Raw genomic sequence first — 20,342 nt, forward strand, 5'->3', positions numbered from 1 at the left:
AAAATGGTCAAAATGGCATTAAGGTAACAAATACCTAGTTGTGTAATTCATGGCTTTAATCAGTCACTGTATAATTAAAATAGTGTGATTTTTTTTTTTAACCACATGGATTTTATTTTGATTAATTAAAATGCTATGAAAACCAAACACTTAAAATCCATCTAACTCACTTCTTTAATCTGCATCATAAAAGAATTAGTGTGAATAAGATTCTAAAGTCATTTATAACCTTTATGTATTTCCTGTTCTGATTAAATTACATGCCTGAGTGATTTTTTTGTGTTGTTTTATTGTATTTTATTTATACTAATTCTTTAAAATTATAATCTTATATAACAAAGTTTTTACTAGTGAAATCACTTGATTAACTATATCAATTCTTTCTTTGGTTTATGCTGGCCAACAGAAAGAATATTGAACCTCTAAGTTGGATTGTTTTAGTTTTTCATTTTTTATATGTCAATCCTCTTGCATTTTATTCTTTTTGACATTCTATATTTATATTAATTTCAGACATACAGCATAGTGGTTAGGCATTTATATTAATATAATTTAAGGAGTGATCCCCCTGACTAGTCTGGTACCCACTTGGCACTATACATAATTATTACCATATCATTGACTATATTCCCTATGCCTTGCTTTACATCCCCCTGGTAGTTTTGTAACTACCAATGTGTACTTCTTAATCCTTTCACCTTTTTCGCCCACCCCCCACCTCATCTTCCATCTGGCAACCATCAAAATGTTCTCTGTATATATGAGTTTGTTTCTGTTTTTTTTTTTTTTTATTTTGTTCTTTAGATTCCACTTATAAACAAAATCACATTGCATCTGTCCTTCTCTATCTGACATACTTCACTCAGCACATACCCTTTAGGTCCATCCTTGCAGATGGCAAGAACCCATTCCTTTCCATGGCAGAGCAATATTCTGTTGTGTATATGTACCTCCTCCTCTTTATCCATTTATCCATCAATGGACACCCAGGCTGCCTCCACATCTTGGCCATTGTAAACAATGCTGCAGTGAATACATGGATGCACATGTCCCCTTGAAGTAGCCTTTTGGGTGTCTTCAGGTAAATACCTTGAATGGGATGACTGGGTCCTTCATTGTCTCTTCTTATAGCCTTTGTTTTAAAGTCTAATTTTGTCTGGTATAAGTATTGCTACTCCAGATTTTTTTTGTTTTTTTCATTTCCAGTTTCATGAAAGATCTTTTTCCATCCTTTCATTTTTAGTGTCTGTGTGTCTTTTGATCTGAAATGAGTCTCTGGTAGACAGCGTATGTAAGGGTATTGTTTTCTTATCCATTCAGCCACCATATCTTTTGGAGCATTTAATCCATTTACATTTAAAGTAATTGTTGATAAACATGTAGTTACTGTCATTTTATTGTTCATATTTTTGGTCTTTTTATTTCTTTCTTAAAGAAGTCCCTTTAACATTTCTTATAATACTGGTTTGATGGCAATGAACTCCTTTAGATTTTCTTGTCTGGGAAGCTGTTTATCTATCCTTGGATGCTAAATAATAGCTTTACTGGGTAGAGTGATCTTGGTTGTAGGTTTTTGCTTTTCGTCACTGAATATTTTGTGCCAATTTCTTCTGGCCTGTGAAGTTTCTGTTGAGAAATCAGCTGATAGTCTTATGGGAGCTCCCTTGTAGGTAACTAATTGCTTTCTCTTGCTGCTTTTAGGATTTTTTTTTTTTGTCGTCAACCTTTGCTATTTTAATTATGATGTGTCTTGGTGTGCGCCTCTTTGGGTTCATCTTGTTTAGGACTCCCTATGCTTCCTGGGCTTCTATGTCTGTTTCCTTCACCTGGTCAGGGAAGTTTTGTTATTCTTTTTTTTTTTTTTTTTTTGCACAGCATGATGAATTTTAATGTCTCCCCTTGAGGGAGGGGAGGTCAAACTACCTACTTTTGGAGACACCCCAAAAGTTGTCTGGCACTTTGGTACAGAAAGGATTTGGTCCAATCTCTTGATGGCTTAGGATAATAAAAGGCACATAAAGTTGGCTCTGCGCTGGGGTGGAGCAGAAGGTGGACAGGGGGGTGGTTTGGGACAGATGGGCAGAGCACAGGGTGGGCTCAAGTTCTTATGGACAGAGGTAGTTGGATGCTGGGGTGGCTGAAGGCAGCCCGAGGTTCAGGCTGGGTAGATGCTGCTGCGGTGGCCTTCATCTGCCCAGTCCACCAGCTCACTGCTCTGGAACCACAGCTGCATCTTCCTCTGGGCCCCTTCCATGGAGTCGCAGACATGGATGACGTTCCTGCTGATGTGGACACTGAAATCTCCTTGGATGGTGTCAGGGGAAGCCTCAGCCGGATCAGTGTGTCCCATCATGGCCTTCGAGGTGCAGACCACGTTGGGGCCTTCCTGGACCACGGCCACCATGGGGCCAGAGCTTATGTAGCTGATGAGGGCTGGGTAGAAAGGCTTCCTCTGAAGGTGGTAGTAGTGCTCAGCGAGGATGCTCTCCGACACCTGTAGCATCTTCATCCCCATCAACTTGAAGCACCTCCTCTCAAAATGCCAGATCACATCCCCAACAAGCCACCGCTGCACCCCATCTGGCTTCCCAGCCACCAGGGTCCACTCCCGGTTCTAGAAGGGCCCTCCTGAACTGGGGTGCACAAGCAGACTGGAGACTAGGGCCCGTGGTGGCACAGCAGCCCTCACAGTGTGGCAAGCCCCAAGAGACCGCTCATGACACCTGGCCTGGGGGGCTCTACCTGTCATTATTTCTTCACATAGGCTTTCAATTCCTTGTTCTCTCCCTTCTTCTGGTACCCCTGTAATGCAAATGTTGGTAAGGTTGATGTTGTCCCAGAGACCCCTCTACCCTCATTTTTTTGGATTCTTTTTTTCTTTTGCAGTTCTGATTGGGTGTTCTCTGTTATGTTATCTTCTAAATTTCTGATTTTATCCTCTGCTTTATCTGATCAACTGTTGATTTCCTCTAACATATTCTTTATTTCAGTTATTGTATTCTTTATTTCTGATTGGTTCTTTTTTATGTTTTCTATCTCCATTTGTTGAAGTTCTTCTTGAGATCATTGAGCATCCTCATAACCAGTGTTTTAAACTCTGAGTCTGGTAGATTACTTGTCTCTGTTTTGTTTAGTTCTTTTTCTGGAGCTTTGTTCTTTTGTTTGGGAAACGTTTCTTTGTCTCCCCATTTGACTGTCTCCCTGTGTTTGTTTCTATGTATTAGGTATGTGTTATGTCTGTTGGTCTTAGTAGAGTGGCCTTATGTGGGAGGTGTGTTGTGGGGCCCAGTAGTGCAGTCTCCCTGGTCACCCAGGCTGGGTGCTCTAGGTGTGTCCTTGTATGGGTGTTCCATGTCTGTTCCACATCTGTTCCACGTCTGTTCCACGTCTCTGCTCCTCCTACCAGTGTCCAAGTGGCTTCTTCTGTATGACCTTAGTTGTAGGACTTTGGTTCAGCTGGATTTCAGGTGATTCTGAATGATGGTTGTTCTGTAGTGTAGTTGTAATTTTGATGTGGTCATGAGAGGAGGTGAGCATAGTATTTACCTATTCTGCTATCTTGAGCAGAAATTCTGTGAATACTGTAATATTTGTTTTTAACATTATTCTCTGTATTTGGTACCTTATCTTCCAGTTTTAATGCTTGTAAGGAAAATGCCCCTTTATTCTTGTATCAAGTGTTGACAAATTTTCAGTTGAAACAGAAATGAAGTTCTGATATTAATGGTATCCAGTTACAAATATAAAAATGATTTAAGTGAAACTTTATTGATGTGTTAATATTCTTGTGCCTGAAGATATTCATGTGGCTGAAAATATTTTTAAAATGGAAAAAGTGAAACACGCATGAAAGCAAAATCTTTAACTCAATGTATAAACCAAGCTGGAATAGTCTATTTACATGAAACTTTATTATAGATGATACTGGTACCTTGAAGACTTCATGATATCTCCTTTAATAATCGCTTTGATTGTCAGACCTTGTGACGATGTAGCCATTTGTACAAAAATTAGAGTTGTAGTAAAACCGATGTTTGCAGTCCTATAAAAAATAAGTTTGAAAAGATGTGAGGCTATAGAATAGCTCTGGGCTTTTTCATTTAACTCAGCTAGACTTTGTGAGGAATGCAAAAGTAGTTTAAGAACAGTGTAATTACTCATTGGTTCACTAGGTGAAATAAGTTTGCCCTGTTATTTTAAAAAAGGTATTCTGCAGTGTTGAAAATCATTGTAGTGATGCACAAAACTCCTTTCTTGAAATGATTAACTTAATCGTTCATTTGCACATAAAAATGCTTTGGTGAAGACTGTGTTCCCTAATGTGCTTTTTCTTTTCTGAAAAAGTATTACTCTTGAATACTAACTCCCCTAAAGTGTTTTACTGTTTCTGAGTTTATCATACCTGAGATATGATAGGAAAAAGGAAAAATGATATGATAGTTTCAGGAAAAAGATTAAGAGCCATGGTAGTCAGATTCAGAATATTGGATTCTTTTGCTGCCAAACTACTTTAAAAACACCTTTTGTGTTACATAAGAGAAGTGTTCATTTTGAATCTATTTTACTAATAGACAGGAAATAGAATTTTACAAAGAACATTGGGAGTTTGTGTGGTAGGAGATAATCAGAAAGATAGTAGATCAAAAGAAGAGATGGATGATACTGTGAGGACAGAATGGGATGTTCTGTGTTGATATGGGCAGCTCAGATTTTGGGGTTTAGACAAGGGAGGGAAAGAGAGGGCTCTGGGAGATGACTGGATCCAGATAAAGACTAGACTAGGATAGAGACCTGGTAGTAGATCAAGAAGCGTGTGTGTGTGTGTGTGTGTGTGTGTGTGTGTAGGGGTGGTGGTGGAAGTGGTGTTTTCTGTTTTTTAGCATGTTCACTGATTTTCACATAGTGGTTTTTAGTCCTTTTGTCTCTGGTGCTGATCATAGCATGCTGAAGGCAATGATAGTTTATAATGTACATTTGTGTAATTTGACTGAAAACACATCATTCCATTAGTGAACTTAGTACTCCTCTAGCTGTGGAGAATATATCATTACTTTGTTTACATAGAATGATTTTCTAGCTTTTTTAGCTTCGAAGCTGTCAGATTAAAGATGCATTGGTACATTTTACCTGATAAAACAATCTTATCTGTATTTTTCTTTTTCTGTTCTGTTCTGGTTCTCTTGAAATAGTGGTAATAAGTTCACTTTGGAAAGTGAGCTGAACTTGTGTCTACTTATTTTAATATATCATAGAAGCAGAGTTGATAGGTGTGTTCAGAAAAGAAATCCGAATGTAGGGTTTTTATCTTAACAGAATCAAAGGTTTACTGTGATATAATGTAGCTGTTTGCTTATTTCTAGTTGAGTGAGTCTATTTCCTAAGGTATCTTCCATCAAGGTGACATTTTTGTTTGTTGTGCTGCTAGTTTTCCTTTTTTCTTAATTGTAGAGTATTGGCTATAGATTTAAAGCTTTGGTCTTTTATCCCTGTTTATTTTGAGGTAATTTAGTGCCCTGAGCTTCTTGTCAGGTAAAAAATCTTTTTTCTTTCTTTAAAGGCTTTATTTTTATTTATTTCTTATAGCTCTTTAGAAGTCTTCAGTACTGATCACATTTTCACGTTTGTTTCTTAACTTAAAATTTAATGTTTTTAGTAATTTAATAATTTTTATACTTACCAGTGATGGTAAGTATGGAAGAACTGGAGATTATTCAGTAATCATTTCGGAATGCCCAGCTAATATGTGGATTTTTGTAAGAGCTTAGTCTTAAAATTAAGTGTAATGTTTAATATTCATAAGTAACTCGTTAAAAAAAGAGAAAGTTTACTTGTAGTTACGGATAACATCAAGCTATAGCTGTTAGTGTAGCCGGTATTGTTGAAAAAAGAATAGATTTAAAAATGCAGATTTGAAAATCACAATGAGATAGTACTTCACATCCATTAGGATGGCTGTTATAAAAAAGAAAAAAAAGCGTTGTGAGGATGTGGAGAAAATGGAACCTTTGTGCACTGCTGGTTGGAATGTAAATGGTTGGGCTGTAGAATGTAGAAGCACCATGGTTAGAGATCAAAGATGGCAGAGTAGGTAAATGCGGTGCTTGTCTCCTCCCATAAACACATTAAAATTACAACTAAATTATAGAACTATCAACCTGAACCATCTGAAGTATAGCTGAACAGAAGTTTTATAACCAAGGATATAAATAAGAAGCCATGTCAAGACTGATAGGAGGGGTGGGGATGCATAGCAGGCTGGTGCCAGAGCTCCATGTGGCAGTGGAGAACTGGGAGGGATATCTTGGCCACAGAGTTCCCCTCTGAGGAGTGAGGGACCCCAGACTCACACTGGGCTCTCCAGCCTGCAATCCTGGTGCCAGGAAGAGGAGCCCCTCACATCATCTGGTAGTGAAAAACAGTTGGGAATTCTGACCATGTAGGATGGAAGGATGTGGGAAACCCAGGCGTCCTCTTAAAAGGCCTGTGCACAGACTCACTTGATCACAGATGCTGACCCTGGGCTCTGGACAGTGACTTGAGGGGCATTGGAGACATGGGGAGAGACTGAATTGTGTGGCTGCAGGGCAGGGACTGGAGGGACAGTTGCCATTTTCCCTGTGTGGGGTCTTTCTGTGCAGCCAGCAGGTGGGCACCATCTTTCCTGAGGTGAGCTGTACTCTCATGCCCATGGCCAAATCTGAATCAGTCTGGTGAGCTCTGCTCACTCCACCCTGTTGACTCCTTAGGATTTGCCCCACCCAATTCACCCAACACTGGTGAGCACCCAGCCCCTCCCACATTGCACTCTCTGTTGGACAACTATTGGGGGATCCACAGTCTCCAGGTGATAGGCGGCTGGCCTTGGTTGCTCTAAAACTTTTGCTCAGTAGCTCCAGGCTCAGCACTGCCATCAAACCAAAATCTGCATTAGTCTGGTGGCCACAACTCGTCCCACTCTGGTGACTCCCTGAGATCCCACATCAACAGACTTTTGTACCTTAGGAGGTTCTGTCAGTGGCTGAGCCTTACAAGCAGCTGGAAGGTGGTATCAGTTTTTGGGATGTCCTGGCTTTTCCAGAGCTACCCCAGGCCCGATACTGGTGGCAGCCATCCTTAGGTCACAGTGTGGCCTCTCCCACACACCTCCAAGTCCAGCACAGGCCACAGCCAACTGTGGATTGCTTTGTACCTCCTGCCAGGTAGTCCCTGGCCGGCCACAGGCAGAGAGTGACTGGGGCCTGCACTGAACCCCCTTACAAGAGGTCCTGGAACCAACATATTTGGAGGTTGGCTTTAGACTACAGCAGAGCAACACCCAATTAGTTCCACAAGTGGCAAACCCAAAGGCCGGTCTCAACAGCTACCAGAGCCCACTGGGGCAAATCTCACTTAGTGGTATAAGCTTCCTGTACAGTAGCCTGTAAGCTGTGGATGTGGCCAAATCCCACAGCCAGTCAGCCTAAGGGTCAGTACCACACACTGATGTGCCAGTAGCAACCAAAACTCAACTATAACAGGAGGGCACACACAATCCACACAAGGTACACTCCTGGAGCACCCAGCTCAGGTGACTAGGGAGTCTGTGCCACTGGGCCTCACAGGGTACCTACGACATAAGGCCACGAGGTCAAGACTCGGAGATGCAGCAGATTTGCCTAATACATAGAAATAAACAGATAGGCAGCCAAAATGAGGAAACAAAGAAATACGTCACAAATGAGAGAACAGGAGAAAACTTCAGAAACAAAACTAAACAAAATGGAGGCAAGCAACCTTCCAGATACAGAGTTCAAAACACTGGTTATAAGGATGTTCAAGGAACTTACTGAGAACTTCAGCAAACAGATAGCAAGCATAAAAAGGGACATAGAAACCTTAAGAAAAGAACCAGTCAGAAGTGAAGAATGCAATAACTGAAATGAAGAATGCACTAGAAGGAATCATCAGCAGACTAGATGAAATAGGGGATCGAATCAGCGATTTGGAAGACAGGCTAGCAGAAAACACCCAATCGGAACAGCAAAAAGAAAAAAAGAATTAAAGAAAATGAGGATTGGGGCAGCTGGATGGCTCAGTTGGTTTGAATGTGAGCTCTTAGCAATAAGGCTGCCGGTTCAATTCCCGCATGGGATGGTGGGCTGCACTCCCTGCAACTAGATTGAAAAAATGGTGACTGGACTTGGAGCTGAGCTGCGCCCTCCATAACTAGATTGAAAGACAACGACTTGACTTGGAGCTGATGGGTCCTGGAAAAACACCATTCCCCAATATTCTCCAATAAAAAGAATTTTTTTAAAAGTGTTTTTCAGTGTAAACTTAAAAAAAAATGAGGATAGTTTAAGAGCCCTCTGGGACAACAAGCATAACAACATCTATCTCATACGAGTACCAGAGGAAAAGAGAGAAAGCAAGTTTTGAAAACCTATTTGAAGAAATAATGACTGAGAACTTTTCTAACCTGGTGAAGGAAATAGACATACGCTAAGCCCAGAAGTGCAGAGAGTCCCAATCAAGATGAACCCACAGAAGCCTACATCAGGACACATCATAATTAAAATGGCAAAGAGAGAATCTTAAAAGCATCAAGAGAAAGATAACGAGTACCTATAAAGGAGCTCCCATAAGATTGTCAGATGATTTCTCAACAGAAATTTTGCAGGCCAGGAGGGATAGGCACAAAATATTCAAAGTGATGAAAAGTAAGGACTTACATACAATGAAGATTACTCTCTTCAGCAATGCTGTCATTTAAAATTGAAGGCCAGATAAAGAGCTTTCCTATAAGAAAAAGCTAAAGAAGTTCATCACCACCAAACAAGTATTACAAGGAATCTTAGAGGCACTTCTTTAGATGAAGAAACAAAAAGAATAATAAAGTGACAATAACTACATATATATCAACAGTTACTTTCAATGTAAATGGATTAAATGCTCCAATCAAAAGACAGGGGTGTTGAATGTATAAGAAAGCAAAACCCTTACATTTGCTGCCTACAAGATACTCAACTTCAGATTGCAAGACACACATAGACTGAAAGTAAAGGGATGAAAAAAGATATTTCATGAAAATGGAAATAATAATAAAAAAAGCTGGGGTAACAGTACTTATACCAGACAAAATAGACTTTAAAGCAAAGGCTGTAAGAAGAGACAACGAAGGACCCAGTCATCCCACTTCAAGGCATTTGTCTGAAGAAAAGCAAAACTACTTTGAGGGGACGTGTGCATCCATATGTTCATTGCAGCATTGTTTACGATGGCTAAGATGTGGAGGCAGCCTGGGTGTTTGTGGATGGATGAATGGATAAGGAGGAGGTACATATATACAATGGAATATTGCTCGGCCATGGATGGGAATGTCATCTGCGACAGCATAGGTGGACCTGTAGGTATTGCTGTGGAATATGTGAGAGAAAGAGAGATGCAATGTGATTTCGCTTATATGTGGAATATAAAGAACAAAGTAAATAAACTAAAGAGAAACAAACTCAGATACAGAGAACATTTTGATGATTGCCAGATGGAAGGGGAGTTGTGGGGGTGAAAAAGGGGAAGCGTTTAAGAAGTACAAATTGGTTGTTACAAAGTAGTCATGGGGATGTAGGGTATAGCATAAGGAAGAAAGTCAATATTGTAATAACTATGGTGTCAGAGGGGTACAAGATTTATTGGGGTTTTAGATGGGAGAGGGGTTGAAAAAAGTGAAGGTATTAAGGTGAAAAAGGTAAAGGGATTAAGAAATACAAATTAGTACTTACAAAACAGTCACGGGGGTGCAAAGTAAAGCATAAGGAATATAGCTGTTCATATGGTAATAACTATGTATAGTGCCAGGTGGGTACTAGACTAATCAGGGGATCACTTCTTAAATTATATAAATGTTTAACCACCATGCTGTACCCCTAAAATGAATATAAAATAATATTGAATGTCAACTGTAATTGAAAAATTATAAAGGTGGAAACAGTTGAACGGGAATAAGGTTCAGATTTCTAGGTATAAAACAAATGAGTCATGAGGATGTAATATACAGCATGGGGAATGTAGTCAATAATACTGTGATAGCGTGTTATGGTGTCAGATGGTTGCTGGACTTACGGTAATCACTTCTTTAGGTACATAAATGTTGAATAACTATGGTGTACACTTGAAACTAATATAATATTGTATGTTAGCTATATATATATATATATATTTTTTCCAAAGCAGCATTTTTAAAAAAATATTTTTTTATTGGGGAATATTGGGGAACAGTGTGTTTCTCCAGGGCCCATCAGCTCCAAGTCAAGTTCATTCTAGTTGTGGAGGGTGCAGCTCAGCTCCATGTCCAGTGGCCTTCTTCAATCTTTAGTTGCAGAGGGCGCAGCCCACCATCCCATGAGGGAATTAAACCGACAACCTTGTTGTTGAAAGCTTGCGCTCTAACCAACTGAGCCAGCCGGTCACCCCTCCAGAAGCTTGGTGGCAGCTCGTTGTCTTCAATCTAGTTGTTGAGGGCACAGCTCACTGGCCCATGTGGGAATTGAGCTGGCAACCCTGTTACTCAGAGCTCATGCTCTAACCAACTGAGCCATCCGGCTGCCCTGTTAGCTATATTTTTAATAAAAATCTTTAAAATATAGAAGTATACCATGTAATCCAGTCATTCCACTTCTGGGTATGTATATAAAAGAATTGAAAGAAGTGTCTTGAAGAGATATTTGTACATACATGTTCATAGCAGTATTATTCACAATAGTCAAAAGGTGGAAGCAACCCAAATGTCTTTAGATGGCTAAGTGGATAAATAAAATGTGGGTAATACATACAATGGAGAATTACTTAGCCTTACAAGGAAATTCTGATGCATGCTACAACATGGATCAACTTTGAAGACAAGCTAAGTGACATACGCCTGTCATAAAAGGACAAATGTTGTATGATTTCACTTATGTGAGGTACCTGGAGTAGTCAAATACCTAGAGTAGTCAAGCACACAGTTACTGTTTAATGGGTGCAGAATTTCAGTTTTGCGAGAGGAAAGATGTTCTGGAGATGGATGATGGTGACGGTTGCACAACAGTGAATGTACTTAATGCCAATGAACTGTACAATTAAAAACAGTAAATGTTGTTATATATATATTACCATAATTTTTGAAAACTAAAAAATTTACAGATTGAGAATTGAACAAGTAGGAGAAGAAAGTTGAGTAAGGAGAATACAAAGCATTATTGCCTTTAATTGAATGTATTTATGATGTCACATTTGAAAGAACCTGATGACATATAGTTTGTGTAGAAGTTTGGCACAAAATGATTCAGAATTTTCATATTGACTAATGAATATAAAATAGTAAAATATTTCTATCTCTGCTCCCTCCCTTCCTTTTCAGGAGACCTGATAATATGTATATTAAGAAAAAACAAACACATTTCATTATGGTTAGTGGTGATCAGACCCATGCTTGTGGGTATCAGTATTGGTTACATTGCTGTTTTGGTAATTGTGAAAAGGATGTGAAAATTTTGGATAGGGGATTGGAAAAATAAGGCCTATTAGTCAGTGTTAAAGTACCTAAGATTATTAAGCTGGAGGAGTGGAAGCTCAATGGTTTCTCTAACAGGAATCTTCACCATCCTCTGAGTAATATTTCATAGGTAGCCCCAGCTCACAAAGGGGTAGTATTTTTAAAAAGTTCATTTCTTAGTTGATAAGCACGAATGACAGTCATGAATAATATAGCTACAAAAGTATAACGTAGCATATGCTGCAATGAAAAATAATAGGAAATAGTATTGTACTGAATCAGTTTCTCGTACGGCAGCTCCCGGGAATACTGTACTCTGTAAAATCCATAAGTACTGAATATAAGATACTCTTATCAGGTCATCAGTTTATCTGATGGAGGGAGGGAAAGGCTTAATATTTCAATATAGCAGGAGTAAGAGTGGTCAAGTTAATCAGTAATTTGGAGTTCATTTTTTTGTGGTCTATTATAACTGTCTCCAGCACCATCCCTTCTCCCCTTTCTTAATGTGCTATGTATATTGTGTGACATTCCTATCTGTATTTATTTTCTAAAATCCTCTTTGACATGGGTCCCACAGAGCACAGTGATTGGGAATTTGTTGGCGAGGGGTAGTTACTTTTTCTAAGCCTCATTTAGTAGGCCTTGGTTGAGGCTCTTGGTTAAATTCTTTGCCTTCTAGCTTGGTGTTTTGGGAAAGGAAAGGTAGGAATAGCAGGACTCAGAAATCGCAGTAGTTTCTTTAGTATCTCTGGGGCAGTTCCCTGGACCTCAGCTGTTGTCCACATAACACCTTGAGTTAACATGGCATGGACTGGCCTAGAGTGGTGAACATTCTGTTCCTTGGTACTTCATCCTGATTTTGCAGACGTGGGTGTCCTGGATTGGTAGAACTTGAGTTTGCCTAAGGTTTTTGTACAGACTAGATCACTAGTTCTCAGATGTTAGTGTGAATCTAAATGGTCTTGGGAGTTTGTACGTGTACATGATCCCTGGACCTTACCACAGAATCTTTCTGGGTGGAATTTGGTAATAACTATGTATTGATATATATATTTAACTTTTTATTAAGGAAAAATGTAAACATAATCAAAAGTAGACAGAATAATGATCTCCTTTTTACCGACTATCAAGCTCCTATAATGAACAATTTATTAATCTCATTTAATCTATATCCCCATCCACTTTTTCTTCCCTATTATTTTGAAGCAAATCCCAGATACACCATTTTATGTCCAAATATGAAATGCATTTTAATAAGGTCCCCAGATGATTCAAAAACTTTTTGAACAGGTAATAATGTACATAGTAAAAAGAGGTAAAAAGGATGCACAGTGAATAACAAATCTTTCTCACTGCCCACAATATTCTTATACTCTCCTCCAAGACAGAAACCAACAATTTCTTTACAGATAGTCAATGTATATGCGAATATATACATGTCCCTTTGTTTATTAAACATATAGTAATTAATATCTTTTGTAATGAATACATGTTTTCTGAATCTTGCTTTTTTCAGATAACAGCATTATCTTGGCAATCAAGCCATAATAGGGTAAATTGAATATTTTCATTCTTTTTAAAGCTTGTAGTTGGTCTGTGTATCAAGGTGTATCTAACCAGTGCCTTTTGGATGGATGCTTAGGTTATTTCCAGTATTGTGTTGCTTTACACAGTGCTGCGTGAATATTCTTGCATTGTATCTGAGTTGCCTGATTCTAGGTCAGAGGACATATCCATTTGCAATTCTGTTAGACATTGCCAAGTTGTTTTCCTACCATCTATGTATGGTATGCAGGGTTCTCCAGGCTCCCAGTTCCATTTTTAAAATGCTTTTCAAGCCTCTCCTATTTATGCTCATGCTTTTGTTTAAATCCCTGACTATATTTATAATAGCTGTTTTAGAAATTCTTAGCTGTGAGTTTCATCATCTGTCTTTCTGGGTCTATTTCTGTGGGTGTGGGTCACAGAAGTGACTTTTATTCAACACTCAAAACAGCTGAAGCACTAACTAAAGTAGAGGTATCGAAAAATACATATATCTCCTCCAAGGGAAAAAAATCTTGATAGAATTTAATTATTTTTTACAAATTATGGATTTGACCCTTAAAGGTTTCCTTTGTGAGATTTAAAATCAAACATTTTTTGGTAGTTAATATGTCCTTTTACTCTTTTTTGCAGGTATGGCCTCACAAGTCCTGGTCTACCCACCATATGTTTATCAAACTCAGTCAAGTGCCTTTTGTAGTGTGAAGAAACTCAAAGTAGAGCCAAGCAGTTGTGTATTCCAGGAAAGAAACTATCCACGGACCTATGTGAATGGTAGAAACGTTGGAAATTCTCATCCTCTCACGAAGAGTAGTGCTTTTCAGACAAAGATAGCATTTAACAGACCTCGAGGACACAACTTTTCGTTGCAGACAAGTGCTGTTGTTTTAAAAAACACTGCAGGTGCTACAAAGGTCACAGCAGCTCAGGCGCAGCAAGCTCAAGTGGAAGCACCTCAGATTGGGGCGTGGCGGCAGAGGTTACATTTCCTAGGAGGCCCCCAGCGATGTGGATTGAAGCGCAAGAGTGAGGAGTTGGATAACCATAGCAGCGCAATGCAGATTGTCGATGAATTGTCCATACTTCCTGCAATGTTGCAAACCAACATGGGAAATCCAGTGACAGTTGTGACAACTACCACAGGAACAAAACAGAATTGTACCACTGGAGAAGGTGACTATCAGTTAGTACAACATGAAGTCTTATGCTCCATGAAAAATACTTACGAAGTCCTTGATTTTCTTGGTCGAGGCACTTTCGGCCAGGTAGTCAAATGCTGGAAAAGAGGGACAAATGAAATTGTAGCAATCAAAATTTTGAAGAATCACCCTTCTTATGCACGTCAAGGTCAAATAGAAGTGAGCATATTAGCAAGACTCAGCACTGAAAATGCTGATGAATATAACTTTGTACGAGCTTATGAATGCTTTCAGCACCGTAACCATACTTGTTTAGTCTTTGAGATGCTGGAACAAAACTTGTATGACTTTCTGAAACAAAATAAATTCAGTCCCCTGCCACTCAAAGTAATTCGACCCATTCTTCAACAAGTGGCCACTGCATTGAAAAAATTGAAAAGTCTTGGTTTAATTCATGCTGACCTCAAACCAGAGAATATTATGTTGGTGGATCCTGTTCGGCAGCCTTACAGGGTTAAAGTAATAGACTTTGGGTCGGCCAGTCATGTATCAAAGACTGTTTGTTCAACATATCTACAGTCTCGGTACTACAGGTAGGTGACAGTTCCTTTTTGGTTATTGAAAAAATGTTGAATTTCTGCTAACTGAAATTTTGTGTGTGCATGTGATGAAAAAAGACTGCTTTGGATAAATAAAGACATCAAAACAAGATTAGTTGAGGTTTGAGTTTTTAAAAAGCTTTTTAAAATTTACGCATAAAGTCTGCCCAAGCAGAATAGTAATCTACTGCAAAGTTCTGTGCCAAAGTCATTTGATTATTTTTATTGTTAGAAGATCTGAGGGAATGATTGATGATTAATGGTGATCAAACAGAAGTCTTTATATGTTGGGAAAAGGGTTTATAGTACTTTTTGTGTATATCTTTGGTCATTTCAGCATTTAAGAGAACCAGTTTATTAAAGACATAGTAATCAGATGTAACTGATTTTTAAGATTTAAACATATTTTCATGGCTGCCATGAATGTTCAGGCCACCTTTTCATAATAAGCTGTATTATAGTCTTTCCATTTATATGCTTTGGGCAATGCTATTTTGGTGTTGGTGCTATGGGGGGGATTTAAAGAAGAAGATAATTTCCATGTAAATATTGATAAAGTAACACATGTCATAATTAATATAATACTAGCGCATAATACAAAGATAGTCTTAAGGGCTAGCTAATGATTGTAAGATTTAAAATATCTTCTTGAGTATGTAAATGATTTGAATACGTAGTTTTATAATTTTGAGAAATTGGTTTTCATTTCAGCCTGAACAAATGTATGGCCTTGGTATACTGCAGAGCCCCATGGGTCCCAACACAGTGGGCATATATATCGGATCTGCCAGTATTGGTAATAAGTAAGTTAGCAAGTAGATGAACACATGCAGTTTATTGTTAGAAATTGTTAGAACATGAGGACTATAAATTTAGGCCCAACAAAGGGTAGCTATTTTCAGGTATTGCATCTGCCTTTGCACTATACCTCTCACCCTGACTAGCTTCTTGCAAATATATGCTGTAGTATCCAGGACAAGATAAAGGAGAAACTAATTAGCTACTACAAAAATCAACTCCAGGAGTGGGTCCAAGATGGGGGCACAGGTGGACGCTGAGCTTGTCCCTTCATAAGTACACATCAAATGTATACCTATATTTAGAGCAAATCCTCCTGAGAGACAACTGTGAGCCAATTGAAAAGCCTGTGCATAAAATGGAAGAGAGAGTGACCAGATAGAGAAGGTCAGGGGACCACGAGAGCTCTCCAGGAACTCTGAGCTGAGGGAACAACCCACCGGAGAAACCCAGGAGCGCTGTTGTTTACATTTCTCCTGAACCTAGATAGTGGGCAGGAGCTCCAGCCAGGTTCTCTGGCCAACCTGCAGGGCACTGTAGCACGTCCTCAGCCACCCCTACTGGAGCCAGACCCAGCAGAAACAGGAGAACACCATAGCATGCGTACAAGGGGCGCCTTCTCTCAGACATCGATCCAGCAGGTGCAGCATGGTGCTACTTCGAGTTTCCACAGGACTCTGCACACAAGGGGCTGCCCTGCCTGAAGACAGTACAGAGCCAGCAAAACGCTGCAGTACCCACCTGCAAGGCGACCTTGTCCAGAGAAAGTGCGGAGATAGTGGGGTGCTACTGTGTGCTCACATGGAGCTCTCCATCCTAGAAAGAGTGGGAAGCAAACAAAACGCTGCAGTATCTGTATGCAGGACTTCCCGGTCCAGAGAAAGGGAGGAGACAGTAGGGTGCTGCTACATGCCCAAGTGTGGACTTAGAAAAACTTTGCAGTACGCACACACTGGGCTGCCGGTTGCGGAGTGAGAGTGGGGTGCTGTTCTGGGTGCACCTGGTGTAGCAGCTCCTGCCCTGCCCAGAGAGAGTTCAGAACTACCAAAGGACATATGGCTGTGGGTACATGTAAGGCTGTCCCACCTAGGAAAAGGGTGGAGCTAGCGATCACTCATCAGCCCCTCCCAGGCCCTCACTCCGACTGGAGACAATTAAAGCAACAGGGCATGCAGTAAGGCTGACCTGTGTGGAGTGAGAGGTGTGCTGCTGAGTGCATGAGTGCAGCTGTGTGCGCTCATGCAAGGCTGCCCCAGCTAGAGAAAGGGCATTGAGATACAGGCAGGCAGAGTGGTCCTGCCCAGACCCTCCTCTGACTGGATAATTTAAGCAATGGGTCACTCTGGCAGCACTGTCTGTGGGGCGAGAAGGGTATGGCTGGCACACAAGGAGATATACTGCCTAGAAAGGGAGAACTGGCAAAAAGCTGAGGAGCATGCATGCTGGCCTGTCTCAACTGGAGAGGGGCCCTTGAGACCCAAGTTTGCAAAGCAACCCTGCCTAGACCCACCTCAGATCACAGTCAGTTAATGCAATAGGGCACGCCAAGAGCAGCCCCATTTACATCAGGCAATCCCATCCAGATTAGAATGGCAAGGAAGCAAGCACATACCAGGCTACCCCAAATGGAACCCACCCCTTCAGACCAGGTGACACACCAGGCATCACATGCACCTGCCCCGACTACAACCAGCCTGCCATTACTATTCAATACATGGCCTACTAAGAAGTCACTCTTTCAAAACTGGGAGACATCCTATCTAACTCATAGGAGCAAACACAGAAAGTCAAACAAAATGAGGAGACAGAAGAATATGCCCCAAAAAAAGGAACAAGGAAAGACTCCAGAGAAAAATCCTAATGAAATGGAAATAAGTAATGTGCTTGATAAAGAGTTCAAAGAAATGGTCATAAGGATAGTCAACAAACTTAAGAATACAGTAGAAGGACTCAGAGAACACTTCAATGAAGAGATAGAAAATGTAAAAAAGAACCAATCAGAGATGAAGAATACAATAGCTGAAATGGAAAATACATTAGAAGGAATCAACAATAGATTAGTTAATACTGAAGAACGGATTAGCTACCTGGAGGACAGAATAATGGAAATCGCCCAGTCAGAACAACAAAACAAAAAAAGAATTTCAAAAAATGAGGATAGTAGAAGAGATCTCTGGGATAACATCAAGTGTCCTACCATTTGCATTATAGTGATTCCAGAAGGAGAAGAGAGAGAGGATAGGGGCAGAAAGAACATATGAAGAAATAATATCTGAAAACTTTCCTAATCTAGGGAAGGAAACAGACATCCAGGCCCAGGAAGCACAGAGAGTTCCAAACAAGATGAACTCAAAAGAGATCCACACCAGAACATATTCTAATTAAAATGACAAAAGTTAAGAATAAAGAGTCAATCTTAAAGGCTGTAAGAATGAAAAACAAGTTACATACAAAGGAAACACCATAAGGTTATCAGCTGATTTCTCAGAAGAAACTTTACAAGCCAGAAGGGAGTGGCAGGAGATAGTCAGAGTGCTCAAAGAAAGGAATCTACAACCTAGAATACTCTGTCGAGCAAGGTGATCATTTACAACTGAAGGAGAGATAAAGAGTTTCCCAGACAAGCAAAAACTAAGGAAGTTCACCTGGACCACTAAACTGGCCTTACAGGAAATGTTAACAGGTCTTCTTTATGCAGAGAAGAAAAGGCCATAACCAGAAATAAGAAAATACAGCGAAGGAAAAAAAATCTCACTGGTTTAGGTAAATATACAATTATCACAGTGAATCAACCACTTAAAAAGTTAATAGGAAGGCTAAAGATAATAGTAGTAAAATTAACTATAACTACATTAAACAATCAGGAGATACACAAAACAAAAAGATGTAAAACATGATCTCAAAAACAAGGAGTGGGGGTGGTGGTAAAAATGTAGTGCATTTAGAATGCGATTGAACTTAAATGCCTATCTTCTTAGACTGCTATATATATATAGATGGATATATATGAACCTCATAGTAACCATAAACCAAAACCATACAAAAAAATGAACACAAAAAAGAAGAGAAAGGAATCCAATCAAAGAGATCAAGGGAAGAAGAAAAGCAATGAAGAAAAATAAAAGCAACCAAAAAAAAAAAACACAATTAGCAAAATGGCAGTAAGCACATACCTATTAATAATTACCCTCAGTGTAAACAGACTCAGTGCTCCAATCAAAAGGTAGAGGGTGGCAGAATGGGTAACACAAAAATGACCTACTTACAAGACACTCACTTCAGATTGAAAGATACACAAGGACTGAAAGTGAAGGGCTGGAGAAAGACATTCCATTCGGATAGAAATGAAAAAGCTGGGGTAGCAATACTCAGACAAAATACACTTCAAACAAAGAATGTAAAAAGAGACAAAGAAGGAATTACATAATTTTAAAGGGGTCAATCCAAGAAGAGGATATAGCAATTGTAAATATCCACGCACCCAACATAGGAGCACTAGAATATAAATAATGGTCTTAAATGCCACATTAGACCAGTTTGACTTGCTAGACATTTATAGAGCATTTAATCCAAAAACTGCAAGCTACGTATTTTCCTCAAGTGCACATGGAGCATTTTACAGGATAGATCACATACTAGGTCATAAAACAAACCTCAATAAATTCAAGAAGATTGAAATTATATCAAGCATATTTTTTGGAGCACAATGGCATGAAACTAGAAATCAACTACAGGAAAAGCACTGGAAGAAACACAAATAACATGGAGATTAAACAACATGCTTCTAAACAACCAGTGGAACAAAGAGGAAATGAAACAAGAAATCAAAAACTACCTTGAGACAAATTAAAATGAAAACAACCTTACCAAATCTATGGCCTGCAGCAAAAGTAGTTATAAGAGGAAAGTTTATAGCTATACAGACCTACTTCAAGAAGCAGGAAAAGTCCCAGATAAACAATCTAAATTTACACCTAAAGAATCTAGAAAAAGAGGAACAAACAAAACCCAAAGTAAGTAGGAGGAAGGAAATAATAAATATTTGAGTGGAAATAAATGAAATAGAAAATAGAAAAATAATAGAAAAGAGTAATGCATCTAAGAGCTGGTTTTTTGAAAGGATAAATTAAATTGACAAGCCTCTAGCAAGACTTATCAAGTAGAAAAGAGAGATAACATAAATAAATAAAATCAGAAATGAAAGAGGAGAGATTATAACCAATCCCACAGTAATACAAAGGATCATTAAAGAATACTATTAACAATTACATGCCAACAAATTTGACAATCTAGAAGAAAATGGATAGATTTTTAGAAACACAGCTAAACCAGGACTAAACCAGGAAGAAACAGAATCTGAAAAGACCAATTACTAGCAATAAAATTGAAGCAGTCATCGAAAAATCTCCCAACAAATAAAAGCCCGGGACCAGATGGCTTCATAGGCTCCACCAATCATTTAGAGAAGAATTAGTCGTTATCCTTCTCAAACTATTCCAAAAAATCGAAGAGGAAGGAACATTTCCAAATTCGTTCTATGAGGCCAGCACTACCCTGATACCAAAACAAGACAAAGACAAAGGAAGAGAATTTTAGGCCAGTATCCCTGATGAACATAGATGCCAAAATTCTTAATAAAACAGTAGCAAACCAAATTCAACAGCACATTAAATGGATTATACACCATAATCAAGTGGGATTTATATACCAGGGATTCCAGGGTGGTTCAACATCTGCAAAACAGTGTGA

The 20,342-nt window shown here is 39.2% G+C and overlaps 1 protein-coding gene and 2 pseudogenes across 6 annotated transcripts in view; 1 reads left to right on the plus strand and 2 right to left on the minus strand.

Annotated features, from left to right (window-relative positions):
• HIPK3 (homeodomain interacting protein kinase 3) overlaps positions 1-20,342 on the plus strand; it is a 96,107-nt gene that overhangs the window by 19,548 nt on the left and 56,217 nt on the right. For all 6 annotated transcript variants that reach the window (XM_019738533.3, XM_019738539.3, XM_019738537.3 and 3 more), the window contains exon 2: positions 13,691-14,789. In XM_019738533.3, coding sequence (XP_019594092.2) covers positions 13,693-14,789 — 1,097 coding nt within the window. In that variant the 5' untranslated portion in view covers positions 13,691-13,692. The remainder of the gene's footprint in view (positions 1-13,690; positions 14,790-20,342) is intronic.
• On the minus strand, positions 2,156-2,602 carry LOC109450837 (nucleoside diphosphate kinase D, mitochondrial pseudogene; annotated as a pseudogene).
• On the minus strand, positions 19,443-19,962 carry LOC141572497 (KANTR integral membrane protein pseudogene; annotated as a pseudogene).

This window comes from Rhinolophus sinicus, chromosome 14 (genome assembly GCF_057876585.1).
Source record: "Rhinolophus sinicus isolate RSI-liver-muscle chromosome 14, RSI-T2T, whole genome shotgun sequence".
Taxonomy (NCBI): domain Eukaryota; kingdom Metazoa; phylum Chordata; class Mammalia; order Chiroptera; family Rhinolophidae; genus Rhinolophus; species Rhinolophus sinicus.